The sequence below is a fragment of the Petromyzon marinus genome, chromosome 54 (assembly GCF_048934315.1).
Source record: "Petromyzon marinus isolate PM22_M1 ecotype Great Lakes invasive population chromosome 54, UKy_Petmar_22M1.pri1.0, whole genome shotgun sequence".
Lineage (NCBI taxonomy): Eukaryota > Metazoa > Chordata > Hyperoartia > Petromyzontiformes > Petromyzontidae > Petromyzon > Petromyzon marinus.
In genome coordinates, this window is record NC_133720.1 from 1,097,205 (window position 1) to 1,115,000 (window position 17,796).

The 17,796-nt window shown below is 49.5% G+C and overlaps 1 protein-coding gene across 1 annotated transcript in view; it reads left to right on the forward strand.

The window, feature by feature from the left end:
• Window positions 1–6,546: 6,546 nt before the first annotated feature.
• The window catches only part of AMFR (autocrine motility factor receptor), a 28,073-nt gene continuing 16,823 nt past the window's right edge, over window positions 6,547–17,796 (forward strand). Inside the window, exons 1-5 of the mRNA XM_032974524.2 lie at window positions 6,547–7,451; window positions 10,488–10,580; window positions 15,306–15,470; window positions 16,379–16,531; window positions 17,778–17,796. The exon at window positions 17,778–17,796 is cut by the window's right edge and continues 22 nt beyond it. Of these exons, the coding sequence (XP_032830415.2) occupies window positions 7,137–7,451; window positions 10,488–10,580; window positions 15,306–15,470; window positions 16,379–16,531; window positions 17,778–17,796 (745 nt within the window). The 5' untranslated portion in view covers window positions 6,547–7,136. The remainder of the gene's footprint in view (window positions 7,452–10,487; window positions 10,581–15,305; window positions 15,471–16,378; window positions 16,532–17,777) is intronic.

The window sequence follows — 17,796 nt, forward strand, 5'->3', positions numbered from 1 at the left end:
GGCGTTAGCCTCCCGATGGTGCTTCATGTTTGCTGATGTCGCGGCGCGTGGCGTGGTGACATTTTGTTAACGCGTTAAATTCGTTAACCCAAAAGTGTCCGTAGTTTGTCAATTGCGTTCACGCTAAATTTCGTAAACCGAACGTTCGTAAGTCGAGGGATACCTGTACTGTGATGACCCAATATAACAAAAACTGAACGAAATTCGTGAATACTGTAGTACTACTTGCGGCAGTGTTACTGACGAATGCGTTGAGGTTTTACCCTACGACTCGCAACAAAGCAGCGTTACCAAATAATGTTTAGTAACAGTCGGGAATCAAACACAGGTGTGACCAGACCCGAGGTACCTCCCTCGCCAAACCCACCGAATAGTGTGAAGTTACGGTTCTAGTAACTCCCACAAACGCAATGGTATGGGGATTGCCTCATCCAGCAGTGGATAACAAAGGACTGTTAGAAAACTGCTGTGCTATGGGTGGCACCAGGCCCGTCCATGGGAGGGTGCGCGCGGCCTCCAACTAAACCTCCAACCTCCCTCAATATCCCATTCCCACACCTCCTATGTGCACCACAAAATCCGCGGGCTTAACATTCGCCCAACAAAACCCCCGATTTTATCCTTCTTCTACGCCAGACAAATCCTCTCGTGCCCGCTGTCCCAACCCCGACCGACGCCTTCAAACTCATCCGCAAGCATCACATCTGACACCCCCGGAGCGCGGGGGCCCGGGGCGACCGCCCCTGATCGAGACTGCTCTGGGTGGCACCGACTCACGACTGTGCTATACTCCTTAGAGCATTCGACTGACATTTAAAAAAAAAGAAAATTGTCAATAAAACGAGCACACACCACTTTGTGGAAAACAAGAATGGTCAAAACTGTGAAGTTCAAACCGCTCTCGGCCATGGGAATGTGGATCGGCCACTGAACGGCAAGGAGGTGGTGGTGGGGGTCGGGGGAGGGGAGCCACTGAACGGCACGGAAAGGTCGTGAGTCGTGGATGGTGAACAAGCGAGTGAGGTTCTTCTCCTTTCCCAATGATTCCGCCTGCTGCTTTGCCGAGGACACGAGAGCGAGAGAGGGAAACGACGCGAGGTGAACGTGGACACAGAGCGCCGCCTGCTGTCCAATCACCGATGGTGCACTCGCCACACTGACACACTCGCCACACTGACACACCACGCTGACACACTCACCACACTGACATACTCACCATACTCACCACACTGACACACTCGCCACACTGACACACCACGCTGACACACTCACCACACTGACACACTCACCACACTGACACACTCACCACACTGACACACCACACTGACACACTCACCACACTGACACTCACCACACTGACACGCTCACCACACTCGCCACACTCGCCACACTGACACACTCACCACACTGACACACTCACCACACTGACACACTCACCACACTGACACACTCACCACACTGACACACCACACTGGCACACTCACCACACTGACACACTCACCACACTGACACACTCACCACACTCACCACACTGACACACTCGCCAAACTGACACACTCACCACATTGACACACTCACCACACTGACACACTCGCCACACTAACACACTCGCCAAACTGACACACTCACCACACTGACACACTCACCACACTGACACACTCGCCACACTCACCACACTGACACACTCACCAAACTGACACACTCACCACACTCACCACACTCACCACACTGACACACTCACCACACTGACACACTCGCCACACTGACACACTCGCCAAACTGACACTCACCACACTGACACACTCGCCACACTGACACACTCGCCAAACTGACACTCACCACACTGACACACTCGCCACACTGACACACTCACCACACTGACACACTCACCACACTGACACTCACCACACTGACATACTCACCACACTGACACACTCGCTAAACTGACACACTCACCACACTGACACTCACCACACTGACACACTCACCACTTTGACACACTCACCACACTGACACACTGACACACTCACCACACTGACACACTCACCACTTTGACACACTCACCACACTGACACACTGACACACTCACCACTTTGACACACTCACCACACTGACACAATAACCACGTTGACACTCACCACACTGACACACTCACCACACTGACACACTCGCCAAACTGACACACTCACCACACTGACACACTCGCCACACTAACACACTCACCAAACTGACACTCACCACACTGACACACTCACCACATTAACACACTCATCACACTGACACACTCACCACACTGACACACTCGCCAAACTGACACACTCACCACACTGACACTCACCACACTGACACACTCACCACTTTGACACACTCATCACACTGACACACTCACCACACTGACACACTGACCACGCTGACACTCACCACACTGACACACTCACCACACTGACACACTCACCACACTGACACACTCACCACTTTGACACACTCATCACACTGACACACTCACCACACTGACACAATCACCACGTTGACACTCACCACACTGACACACTCACCACACTGACACACTCGCCAAACTGACACACTCACCACACTGACACACTCGCCACACTAACACACTCACCAAACTGACACTCACCACACTGACACACTCACCACATTAACACACTCACCACACTGACACACTCACCACACTGACACATTCGCCAAACTGACACACTCACCACACTGACACACTCGCCAAACTGACACACTCACCACACTGACACTCACCACACTGACACACTCACCACTTTGACACACTCATCACACTGACACACTCACCACACTGACACACTGACCACGCTGACACTCACCACACTGACACACTCACCACAATGACACTCACCACACTGACACACTCACCACACTGACACACTCGCTAAACTGACACACTCACCACACTGACACTCACCACACTGACACACTCACCACTTTGACACTCATCACACTGACACACTCACCACACTGACACAATCACCACGTTGACACTCACCACACTGACACACTCACCACACTGACACACTCGCCAAACTGACACATTCACCACACTGACACACTCGCCACACTAACACACTCACCAAACTGACACTCACCACACTGACACACTCACCACATTAACACACTCACCACACTGACACACTCACCACACTGACACACTCGCCAAACTGACACATTCACCACACTGACACACTCGCCACACTAACACACTCACCAAACTGACACTCACCACACTGACACACTCACCACATTAACACACTCACCACACTGACACACTCACCACACTGACACATTCGCCAAACTGACACACTCACCACACTGACACACTCGCCAAACTGACACACTCACCACACTGACACTCACCACACTGACACACTCACCACTTTGACACACTCATCACACTGACACACTCACCACACTGACACACTGACCACGCTGACACTCACCACACTGACACACTCACCACACTGACACACTCACCACACTGACACACTCACCACACTCACCACACTGACACACTCACCACACTGACACACTCACCACACTGACACACTCACCACACTGACACACTCACCACACTCACCACACTGACACACTCACCACACTGACACACTCACCACACTGACACACTCACCACACTCACCACACTGACACACTCACCACACTGACACACTCACCACACTGACACACTCACCACACTCACCACACTGACACACTCACCACACTCACCACACTGACACACTCACCACACTGACACACTCACCACACTGACACACTCACCACACTCACCATACTGACACACTCACCACACTCACCACACTGACACACTCACCACATTGACACACTCACCACACTGACACACTCACCACACTTACCACACTGACACACTCACCACACTGGCACACTCACCACACTCACTACACTGACACACTCACCACACTCACTACACTGACGCTCACCACACTGACACACTCACTACACTGACACACTCACCACACTCACCACACGGACACACTCACCACACTGACACACTCACCACACTCACTACACTGACACACTCACCACACTGACACACTCACCACACTGACACACTCACCACACTCACCACACTGACACACTCACCACACTGACACACTCACCACACTGACACACTCGCCACACTGACACATTCGCCAAACTGACACACTCACCACACTGACACACTCGCCAAACTGACACACTCACCACACTGACACTCACCACACTGACACACTCACCACTTTGACACACTCATCACACTGACACACTCACCACACTGACACACTGACCACGCTGACACTCACCACACTGACACACTCACCACACTGACACACTCACCACACTGACACACTCACCACACTCACCATACTGACACACTCACCACACTCACCACACTGACACACTCACCACACTGACACACTCACCACACTGACACACTCACCACACTCACCACACTGACACACTCACCACACTCACCACACTGACACACTCACCACACTGACACACTCACCACACTGACACACTCACCACACTCACCACACTGACACACTCACCACACTCACCACACTGACACACTCACCACACTGACACACTCACCACACTCACCACACTGACACACTCACCACACTGACACACTCACCACACTCACCACACTGACACACTCACCACACTGACACACTCACCATACTGACACACTCACCACACTCACCACACTGACACACTCACCACACTGACACACTCACCACACTGACACACTCACCACACTCACCACACTGACACACTCACCACACTGACACACTCACCACACTCACCACACTGACACACTCACCACACTCACCACACTGACACACTCACCACACTCACCACACTGACACACTCACCACACTGACACACTCACCACACTGACACACTCACCACACTCACCACACTGACACACTCACCACACTGACACACTCACCACACTGACACACTCACCACACTCACCACACTGACACACTCACCACACTGACACACTCACCACACTCACCACACTGACACACTCACCACACTCACCACACTGACACACTCACCACACTCACCACACTGACACACTCACCACACTCACCACACTCACCACACTGACACACTCACCACACTCACCACACTGACACACTCACCACACTGACACACTCACCACACTCACCACACTGACACACTCACCACACTGACACACTCACCACACTGACACACTCACCACACTCACCACACTGACACACTCACCACACTGACACACTCACCACACTCACCACACTGACACACTCACCACACTGACACACTCACCACACTCACCACACTGACACACTCACCACACTGACACACTCACCACACTCACCACACTGACACACTCACCACACTGACACACTCACCACACTGACACACTCACCACACTCACCACACTGACACACTCACCACACTGACACACTCACCACACTCACCACACTGACACACTCACCACACTGACACACTCACCACACTGACACACTCACCACACTGACACACTCACCACACTCACCACACTGACACACTCACCACACTGACACACTCACCACACTCACCACACTGACACACTCACCACACTGACACACTCACCACACTGACACACTCACCACACTGACACACTCACCACACTCACCACACTGACACACTCACCACACTGACACACTCACCACACTCACCACACTGACACACTCACCACACTGACACACTCACCACACTGACACACTGACACACTCACCACACTGACACACTCACCACACTGACACACTCACCACACTGACACACTCACCACACTCACCACACTGACACACTCACCACACTGACACACTCACCACACTCACCACACTGACACACTCACCACACTGACACACTCACCACACTGACACACTCACCACACTGACACACTCACCACACTCACCACACTGACACACTCACCACACTGACACACTCACCACACTGACACACTCACCACACTCACCACACTGACACACTCACCACACTGACACACTCACCACACTGACACACTCACCACACTCACCACACTGACACACTCACCACACTGACACACTCACCACACTGACACACTCACCACACTCACCACACTGACACACTCACCACACTGACACACTCACCACACTGACACACTCACCACACTGACACACTCACCACACTCACCACACTGACACACTCACCACACTGACACACTCACCACACTGACACACTCACCACACTCACCACACTGACACACTCACCACACTGACACACTCACCACACTGACACACTCACCACACTGACACACTCACCACACTGACACACTCACCACACTGACACACTCACCACACTCACCACACTGACACACTCACCACACTGACACACTCACCACACTGACACACTCACCACACTCACCACACTGACACACTCACCACACTCACCACGCCCACGCCAGCAAGAGGCGGCTCCCCCTCCCTCCCTCCCCGCACTCGCAACACGCAAAGAACTGCGCGTGTCTGCGTGTCTCTGTGTGTCCCTGTGTCTCTGTGTGTTCCTGTGTCTCTGTGTGTGCCTGTGTGTGTGTCGCCTTCCCAGTCCACATCTCCCACACCCACTCCTCCTTCTCGCAGCGAAGTCGTTTGCAGTCGTCCAGACAGCAAGAGGCGACGACGATTCGGAACTGTGACACTACCGTAGCAGGGCCACGGCCGTGAGTCGCGTCGTACTCTTAGCAGCAGAGCGAGCAAAGTGGAGGACGTTCGCGGATAGGAATTGAGGCTTCAACCTGCGCGGTTGGAAGAGCGGGCACGAGAGGATATTTTTGTTTGTTTCTGGCGTACAAGACGGATTAAAGCAGAGAGAGAGTGAGGGGTTGTTGGGCGAATGTTAAGCCCGCGTCTTGCTCGGCGTACATAGGAGGTGTGGGAAGGGGGTGATTCAGGCAGGTCGGGAGGCAGTCCGCCCGCTCGCCTGGCCGCTTCTCTCGTCTCGTTCATGGCTTCTTGTTGAACGCCCTCGTTGGTCGGTGGCTTGGTTTTGTCGTCGAGCTCGCGATGCCGATCGCGATCATGGAGCGGCTGCCGCTGCCCACGCTGCAGACGTACGTGGCCACCAGCGTGGGCCTCCTGTCCGTCGGGCTGCTGTCGGCCTACTCGCGGGCCCGCAGGCACCTCGACCACGGGCTCGGCCAGCCGGGCGAGCAGCAGCAGCAGCAGGCAGGCGTCAGTGTCGTTGTTGGCGATGCCGGTGGTGGTGGTGATGGTGATGTTATTGGCGATGCCGGCGATGTTCACGGTGGAGCAGAAGAGGTGTCCGGGTTTGCGGGGGTTGTGGCCTTGTCCATGATCAGCGACGTGTGGAGCGTCTGGGTGAGTACCCTGTTACGGCACTGTGCTTGTTATTGATTGCTGCTGTTGTTGTTGTGTTGGGTTTGTTGTTGTTGTGTTACTATTATCACTGTGTTTTAGATCAGGTTTAATACGTTAATGGGTAAGCGCTGTCCGCCCATCGGTCTGTCCGATCACCGGGTGTTTTGAGTGAGGTTACGATAACTCTCCTAAAGATGGTCCAATATGAAGGAAATTTTAATATAGATGTTGTACTACTATTACAAATATACCTGACAGCAAACTGTCCAAATCTGTCAAAGGGTTGTGTAAAACTTGGGATACTCGTACCAGGGCTAAAGAGACCCACCACGGCGTGCTGGACCCGCCGGCTGAGGCGCACCCTTCTGGGTGGAGCCACCATCCGAGTCCCGTTGTCTCATCGCGGCCTATAAAGATTAACTCTCGTAAAACACTATCCAGCTTGAATTAAACGTAAGTATAAAGTTGTTACTATTAGGAACTTTCTCCAATGAAATTAATATCAATCGATCACAGGGTTGCCTGAAACGTGGAGACAAAATAAAACGTGATGGGGGAACCCCGCCCTTGGGTGTCTTCGCCCTGCCGGCCGTGGCTTGCCTTCCCCGGCAGAGCCGCTATCCGAGCACCGTGGCCTCGCCGAAGCTTCGTGCCCGGCCGCTGCGATGGCTTCCGTTCTTAATCGCTAATTACTTCAGACTCCAGAAGAAAAGCGTTGAAGAATACGCGCACTTGCGTGGTTTATAGCACCTTATTGTCCTTTACAAAACGCAAATCTCGTAGATTGTTTAGTCCTCGATAAACAGTATTTTGATTGTGATCCAAACTGCGACACGGGTTTGAAGCGTTGTTAATATAGACGAAAATATGTTAAAGTTACGGCCAGCCCATCATCATGCACCATTGGTTGGACCCCTATGCACTTCACCACTACCACCATATGCCTTCAATACACAATCGCCTATCTTACATGTTGCACTTTGGGTGAGCGCGTTATACAACGTAAGCCTGCATGTCCTCCCGCACCTCCGAATACTACGGTTTGCTACGTACGGTGCGAGAGAAGTTCTGCAGTACACATGTCTAGGGGCTGTCCGAAACACGATTGAGTTGTCCTTTGGTTTCAAAGTTAAGGTACAACAACGTCCGTGGCCCACTCGTACAGGCGTCGGTCAATACGACGCCCCACGGCCTGTTCGATTCTCGTTTACAAAAAGACAAGACGACTGTTCCCGCAAAATCTTGCTAGAATCACAGCCAAAAGAGTTGGCCACCAGTAGCGGGGGCAGCGGCTCCAGGATCTAAATGAATTTCCTTTAGAAGCTCACAGCACGTGGAGCGAAACGTCTGACAACGTGCCGAACGACACGCGGTGCAACCCAAAGGCACACAAACAGTAGCCCCCACTGGCACTCTGAAATTGTAAGCTGATGCAATGTCGGTGGTTGCTTGCTTATCGCACACGCATTCACGGGAGTCTGCTTAAAATAATGAGCTCATTGATTTGCACATTGAAGTTTATAGAATTATTTCACACACTTGGCCTGACTACTTTCAGTATAAGCCGATAATGTTGCTCATTTTGAAAGGGGACCTGCCCCTTTGGTTTCTATAAACCACAACTCGTAAATGACCACCACACATTGGAAAATTTGAGTTGATACGTAATCATCAGAAGAACATTAATTGTAATAACGCAACAGATGTGCATGTATATTCTTAGTTTTTTCGGTAAAGTCACGTTGAAGAGAAACAACAAAATAACAAAATATATATGTGCATGTGTTTAACTACAGTGTGATATGTTAATGGAATGCAGCCTGTCCTTGAATTGCCATTCTCTTGGTTTTCCTTTAGCATTCTGTGAATTGCGTAATGTAATACAGATGATGGCGTTTGGGAAAATACTGGGGTTCCCTAAGTAAACTCTGTGTTTTATTGTATTATGTTTATGTGCTCTGCACAATTTTGTCTGAGACCTGATTGATTTTTGCTTTGGCGATTTGCACTAACTTGGAAAAAAAAGCTCACATTCAACCCACCACGCAGGCTCTTCTCATTTTCTCATTCTCCAGTCTCTCCACTTCACGTGCAGCAGGGGATAGGATTAAAAGCATACTTTGCTTTCCCCTGGTATGAACGACGTGGTAAGCTCTCAGTGGTTATGGTTTCCTCCCAGATGACTAAAAACCTTGGCCGGTCTACATTGTTGAGAGCCGGGCCAAGTTGACATGAACCGGCACGGGTCCCAGCTGTCTTGCACGTCCGACTGCTGCTATGGGTGCCGTCGGTGTTGTGCAATGGTTAACCACACCGGACTTCTAGAGGTCGCCAATCCAGAGGTGGCCGCTTCGGTTCATTATCCCGGTGTGGCAGTCAAAATAATGGTTCAAATTTATTAAATCCCAAACACGTCCATCCATTCGGCAAGTATACATGGGTACACCGCAGTTAGTTGATCGGCAGGCTGTGTGTGGTGGGCAAAAGTGTGGGTACATTCACCTGTTCCAAAACATCTGGCTGACATGGAAGAATAGGCCAAAATAGTCTCTAGAGGGGCTGTCTAGAGTTCCCCCCCCGTATATGCCCTGCCATCAGCAGTGGCATGAGCAATAAATAGCAGGGACTGCACCATTACCTTCACACACACGAGTGAAATTCCTGATTTGTTTATTATGCCAAGTGCTTTGGAGTAGATTTTCACATTGTAAGTGTTTCAGGTTTCTTGTTGTGTTGTATAACTAATGTCTAGGTGGTCGCTGCGATTAATCCTCACACGCGAGTGAAATTCCTGATTTGTTTATTATGCCAAGTGCTTTGGAGTAGATTTTCACATTGTAAGTGTTTCAGGTTTCTTGTTGTGTTGTATAACTAATGTCTAGGTGGTTGCTGCGATTAATCTTCACAGCTTTGAATGGGTTGACCCCCGTGGCTGCCCTGGCTGTTTGTCTTTGAAGGTTGTTAAGTGCTGAGTTTAACTGCGGCTTAATTTGTTTGCGTGCGTGTGCGCTTTTGCTGTTCCATCGTGTGCCTCAGATCCTGGTGAATACCGCCTGCTGCCTGCTCATTCTCATCGCCAAGGGGATGCAGTACTTGGTGTTTGGCTCGCTGCGAGTGAGCGAGAGGCAGGTGAGAAAAATAAAACTCTCCCTTAAAGGATCGAGGGTGGATTAGTCGAGAAATTGAACTTATAATTGATGGAGTGATCAGTTAGCTACATAATTGGTTACAGGATCAAAGAAATGGAAGGGACTTTGCTGCATCTCAGAGGGATCTTAAGTCATAAAAGCTCCCTTTTACTACAAGAGTTCATTCGTTTTATTAGCGTCATCGATAAGCACATACAAAAAACAACCATATAATTTTAGTTTGCACCAAAACCTTTCCCATTGCGGGGGTAACGTTTTTGAAAATAGCCACAATCGGCAAATCCGCGATCCGTAAACTCGAAGGCAAATGGGAAAATTAGGGTTTGGTTCATGGTTCGTCATACGACGCAGTCATCGGTGAAATGAGACCATCAACTTGATACAATTCCAAACCCGCTTTAATCGCACGTGGTTGGAGACCGAATTTGAATCCTGTGTGCCATAGGTGCTGGCTTGGTGTGCCGCTCAGTGTTAGGGAACAGCCCACGGAAGCGAATACCACAGGAGCTACCTCTGAGATCCCTTCAAGTGACCTCTGATACAGATAATAAGGGGCAGCACTTTCCTAGCTGTTCTGCCATAGTCGCATGACAGGGATATTTTTTTATAATTGAGCGCAAACTCAAATTTAGAGCGACGTGTTGTTATACGCACTCGGTGACTGGACTGTGACCATTAACTCCGCTACACTTGAGAACCCGGTCCAATCAAGTGCAACTGAAACCCGCATTCGAACGTGAGGCTGAAACCTGCATTTGCTGTCTGCAGTTCTGGCTCGGTGTCTGTCGCTGACACTGTATTAGCTTCCTGAGCCACCAGGCCGCTATTAACAGCCATCAGTTCATGGTGCCGGCCCGATATTCACCGTTCCCGATTGGTGGGTGAATCGAAAGCGGCACTGTGGCACGCAGAGGGGCTCTAAGGGCTGGAGTTAAAAGTCACTGCCTCAAGGGAATGCCACTGCAGAGGGAATCTCTCATGCCAGGAATGCTGATGCGGTTGATTTGTACCGTGGTGGGGCATCAACACAGTTTACGTGAACTTTGCTCGTCCTATCAGCGGAACAAGAAAGGGCCACATGGTTAAATTTCTCCAAACAGTGGGATTTGGATCTGTACGCAAATGTTTGTCCACTGTTTGGCCTACAATAAGATAATACTTGCCGTATCAGCATTTAACAAATAACACAGAGTGATTCATTTATCGAAAGCCCTCTAAAATATTAGTGAGACGTTATATAGAAAACATTTTAAGCGTAAGTCTCCACATGTCTCACACCTATCGCCACGGTGGCGAGATGTTAACTACCTCGTCTGGTATACGGAAGGTTGTGGATTCAAATCCCAACCCTGATGCCTGCTGTATATTTGTAGTTTGCATGTTCTTCCCATCGTCGCTTGGATTTTTCTCGAGGTCCTCCGGGTTTTCCCTCCACATTTAGTATTTGGCTGCTATACATTTCCACGTGATAATAAGAAACTTTGTTGAGCGATCATTTGTGGCCAGGTCACTTCTGAAAAAGAGCTGTATAGCTCAGTGGGTCTTACCTAGTAAAATAAAAAAATAGTTTAGTGAAGTATAGTCAAACAATCCCCTTGACTAATCACAGTGTGGACAGGCCTTCATCTAGCAGTAAATTGACAAAGGGGGCTGTACATGATTACTTTTAGTATATTTAAAATTATTGGCTAAGGCAAGGTGGTGGAAGTTGCACTGAAATGTTACACCATAGAGCTAAGCTTAGAGCCACAACCCATCAGGGGTGGGGGCCCTCGGGGAGCAGGGTGGACAGTTTTTTTGATACACTTCATACGTGTGTATATATAGCTTGTATGAAATTGAACTGGAGACGTGTTAATTGCAAATTGTGTGTGTATTGAAGATGATGATTATGATTGCCTGTCTGTCACGTGAATCATGTAAGGCGTGCAACATTCGTTCATGTCTGGAAGTATCCATTTGGCAATAAAGAAGCTGATGGGTAGTTGCAAAGGGTAAATGCATATTTGCTGACTTGAAAATAGTGCAGCCTTTTTTTCACCTCTGGTTTGTGTCTCTCCACTCTGGGCAACACTTTGATGATTCTGACCGATTTTCAATAAAGCGCCCTGAAAAGGGCGCTTCATAAATCCTAAATAGAATCGAACTGAATCCTTCATAGTGACACAACTTTATATTAAAGCATTGTTCATAACGAATAAAGTTTACAAGAGTTCTAGTGCCCTCCCGTTACGGACGGACGGAGGGATGGACAGACGGAGAGAGCTAATGGATTCATGCTTTTTCAGCCTTTAGTTGGGAAACTATAAAGATTCCAGCAGTACAGGGCAGAAAGAGTGGAGGGAGACGGAGGGTGGTAGGATGCTGTGGAATGATATTTGAGGACGTGGATGCGGTTGGAGAAGAGGCACAGGATAAAAGTGTTGAGCAGTCCAAACCCACGATTAGCGGGACTGCTGGCTGAGAAGGCGAAAACGCTGTTAGGGTGGCAGGGTGGTGGCACAGTGGGAACACTCGCGCCTCGAAGCAAGAAGTTCTTGTGTTCGATTCCTGACCCGGGTGCCTTTCTGTGTAGAGTTTGTATGTTCTCCCCCTGTTCTGCTTGGGGTTTCTCCAGGGTCTGCTGTTTTCGCTCATAGCAAAAAAAAAAGTCTAATGTAGCTGCTATTGGCCAAACTTGCCAATGTTGATTATAAGTTACCTGCAAGTATTCATGACAGCAACTTTTTGCCCCTTACTGCACTTTGCCCCCTACTGCTCAATCTTGGCACGACCCTCCTGAAATAAGAGTCTTGAGACTCTGTGAGGCTTCCCTGGTGAAACAGGCCAGATAACAAGACTAGAAATACGTTTGAAAGCCTTAACAAGAGGGCTGGTTTACCACCAAACTTTCAATTCTCAAAGGGATTCATAACGTTCAGCATTTTGAGATGGTGGTTGCTTGAATGATCCTATGCAAATTTCCGGATGACGTCTTGCGTGGGTCTTTTTGGGATCTGGCTCGGCACGAATTGCTCGCGAGCCGAGCGCCGGTGCCACACGTAGTCCACGTGAGCGCACGTATAAATACACCGACGGGTAACCGCAGGCGTAGCTGCTGCGCATCTCCTTCGCAGGAAGGCAAAGCTAAAAATACAGCGGAGAGGTTCGGACGAGTGCAGGCACCCCTGTGTGTACCGCCCGCATCGCGGTTGGGGTGGCCACACTTTCGGTGGTAGTTTGAGTTTGCGATGTGGGTGTCATCCAGGAATTTATTTAGAACTGCTTTTTGTGTTTGGTTTGTTCTTCCCCCCGCCCCTCCGCCTCGCATGGTTGGCTACGTACGGTACCAAAGAAGTCCAGCACACGTACATGCATGACGATGATGAGTTGCCAAAAATGACCAAGCGTGACGGTGACTTTGACTGCTGTGCAGCAATCACCAAAGCGCGGACTGATGAGGCGAAATGAACGAGTTTGGAACAAAGAGAGATAGACTGCGAAAATTGAGCAACGCTGTTAGAGACGACAATACACAGAGGCAGACCAAGTATAGTTTTTGTCTATAGTATGTGTTTAGAAAGATTGACTGATTGGTTGAACTGATACATTTGTTTTTGGGGGTGACAGAGTGCATGACCCGAACACCAACATTGAATCACTAACAGTGGACAACATTGCTGACTGCCTTAGTCAACTGGACAAACAGAATGACTGTAATTAAGTTAATGCAAATATAATATGAGCAAGAGGCACCAGAATAAGTTAAGGAAGTAAGCTCTATACCTTGGTCTAGCCATGACAATAAACACACGTGTATAGATGAACTACAGTGCAAACATGTTGGAGCAAGAAGCAGCAGACATGTTAGGTACAGGGAAGTCAGCAGGGGGAGTAAGGAAGGGAATCAATCTGTAGATGAGCAGCAAGGAGATTCCAGAAACGTGAAAAGTCTTTTTAGCAAAATAAAGCTTTGGCCAGCGGAATTTTTAGTAAAAGCTTCAAGTTGGTGGACAGAAAACTGCGTACATTTTAATAAACGAGACATTTTAAGGAATGGAAACTACGATCCCCATTACTGTAGTGGAAACATCTCGTTCACTAAATTATAGGCTGGTGTGCCTCAACCTGTTGTCTTGAGCCATGCTAGATTAATTAGAATTGTTTATTGTAGTCATCGTCTACATCTAGTCAACGACAACCTGGATAATTTTTTGTCAAGTCTTAGTCTGTGGATTTTATCGAGTTCGTTCCCCGAGTCGTCGACCAAAGCAGTCGAACGTTTAGTTCACTCTTTGTGTTGAAATGTTCGTGTAAGGGGGTGCACATTTCCACCACACAGTGCCTGCTAGACCATTGGGATCACAAGCCTGATGATGCTGATTGCAATCCGTAATTGTCGTGGGTTTACTCTCCAACACCGAGGTAGTAATACATTGGAGCGTTTTATTCACGTGACAACCTTGCTAATTGGATGTGTCCGGTGGAGGTGGGTGTACGACGCATTTACATTTGCGCGCTCTAACCACAAGAACGTTATCATGATTGAGTTTTAAAATTGGTTAATTAGATTACAGGTTTCATAGTGAAATGAGTACTACTCCCACGCTGGGCACATGGTCTCCCAATGAGAGCTATTGCTTTTGTGTTGTGCAACTGGCTTCAAATGTCGCTTCAATGGATTAATTTTAAAGTCGTAGAGTCATCATTGCGGTTTGCGTCGCAGCACCTCAAGGACAAGTTCTGGAACTTCGTCTTCTACAAGTTCATCTTCATCTTCGGGGTGCTCAACGTGCAGTCCGTGGACGAGGTGGTGCTATGGTGCATCTGGTTCTCCGTGCTGGCCTTCATGCACCTGATGGTGCAGCTCTGCAAGGATCGGTTTGAATACGTGAGTCCTCTCTTCCTACGAAGGAAGTAGCAAAAGCTTGCGTAAGGAAGATTTCCGGTCTGTGTCTGCACATGGAAGTGGAACACAACTTTTTTGATCCCGTTGGGCTATGGTTGGCTTTGCAGGCCAGTATCGTGAAGCAGGAATTGTTGAAGCGAGTGAACTCCAGAAGGTTGAAACCGGTACAGAGTTTAAACGACACAACAATATTTAGCAAAATGCGCAATGCTATTGGTATTGCTCTTATATCGTAGGGAATATCTAAGTATTACCTTGTTGCGGAAACACCAGTTCTCACCCAATTGGTTTGTGATGCTTTATTATTTTTATTGTACGGTGTTATTATCATCGTGCATACGGAGTATATACAAGCACGTTTTGTACAGTATATATGTACCTATGTTGAACTTCCTTTGCACTGTACGTAGCCAACCGTGATAAACGCAGGTGTGATTAGCACGATTAGCCCACTGAAATTCAGTTGGATACGTGTGAATCGGTATTCTCTTCTCTCGCCTTTTTATCTCGTGAAAATTGAGTGAAGTGTTTAGACAACCATAAGAAAGCATTGGCGCTTCAGACGCTTTGTCGGTGCAGTGACAGAACCCGCAGGGTTCACGGTTGTATGCGTGTATGAATGTTGAACTTCTTTCCCACCGTACATAGGCAACCGTGCTAATCGGAGGTGCAGAGGAAGAACAAACTAAACACCAAAAGTAGTAGTTCTTAAAGAAATTAGTTTTCAATCTAGATTTTAAAGTGCATGTAGTTCCAGCGTATCTGAAAGTGCACGATGCGGTGACTGTCTCTGTTCGATGGCCGAGCTAAAAGCCTCTGGCCTGCGCTGGTTACCCACGAGTGACCACGCAAGTCTCCTAATGCTGCGCCCTCGCCGTGCACCGCCACAGCTCTCCTTCTCGCCCACGACGCCCATGGGCAGCCACGTGCGCGTGCTGTCCCTGCTGCTCGTCATGAAGCTGCTGTGCCTGGCGCTCATGCTGGTGTGCGTGGTCGTGGGGCAGTCGCAGGGCATGCACACCTTCTCCTTCATGGCGGCCGAGGTGAGTGGTGGGGAGCCGGTGGGCAAAGCCTCATCTCCTTTCGGCAACTCAATTCATCGGTGCGTCTGGCGTTGGCACCGTTCTTCCAGCGCGAGCCTATAAGGAAGGGAGGCGCTGTGGTTTACGGGGCGGGTATCGTCGCCGGTAGATTCACAGGAGGCGGGCGATGTTGCCGTGTGGTTTTGCCAATTTAGGTCAATCGTGAGTAAGAAAATTTGGCAAATTTGGACAGTGACGCCGACGCACTTCACCGACTCTTTTCGAGTAACGTCATAACCGTAACGTCCACGGAGAACCAGACAAGAAGGGCTTTTGGTTCATGCTCCTGCACTGTTAACCAGGGCAGCCGCCGAGCTTGAACCAAAAACCTCTTTAACAAGCGGCGACCGCGCTACCGCTCGGTCATCTAACCATCCCTCAGTGTTCTCTTTTGTTGCTCATGAAAGGTCTGGGCCTGCGGTGAACCTCATCATCATTCTTTGCGATGCAGATTTGCGAACGCGGAGCGATTCACATTAGACCTTTGTTTGTAAGTTGTGCAGTGTTCCGAAAGGACCCTGTACTCGTTCTCTGCAATGTTGATGTCATTGTTGCTGCTGTCCTCATGCACCACGGATCTCCCTTGTAAAATAGCTGGGCAGCCGGCTTAACAGCATCATCCGTGTAACAAATCAGATTTACTCAAAGCTGCGGACTGTCATAAGGCGAGAAGGCAGTGGTGGGTTATGAGTCCCAGAGTATTTTGCAGCAGGCGGCGTGATGTCGACTGAGATCTCAGTGCTTTGCGTGGCAGTGCCGGCAAGGAAATGGGATTGACGCGGTGAGGCGAGGGGAGGGCAGGGGAGGCGAGGAGAGGGGAGCAGGGAGGGGAGGCGAGTCACAAGAGCGGCTCACACAGGCAGTTATGAGAATAATTAGAAACTTTAAACCGTTCGAAAAGAGTCGCCTTTCGCCTCAAAGCAGGACGGCAGAATGCTTTGCCCGTTGAACTCCACTGCTGGATTTAAACGCCAAATATCGGCAGTAACCAGCCCACTGCTCTGCCACTGGCTGTCTGAGGCCCACGTGCCACCCGATCCCACTTGGATGAAGTTGGAACTTCAGTGTTCATTCGGCATTCCGGTTTTACCTTCTGGTGATTTCCTCACCGCTTCACATTTCAACAAAACTCACGCAGTTACTGGGTGCCAAAGTGCCCCTGCAATGTCCGTTGTTGACAGCAGTTTTTGTTTCTTTGTTTTAACAGTGCCTCCTGGTTGCTTTTA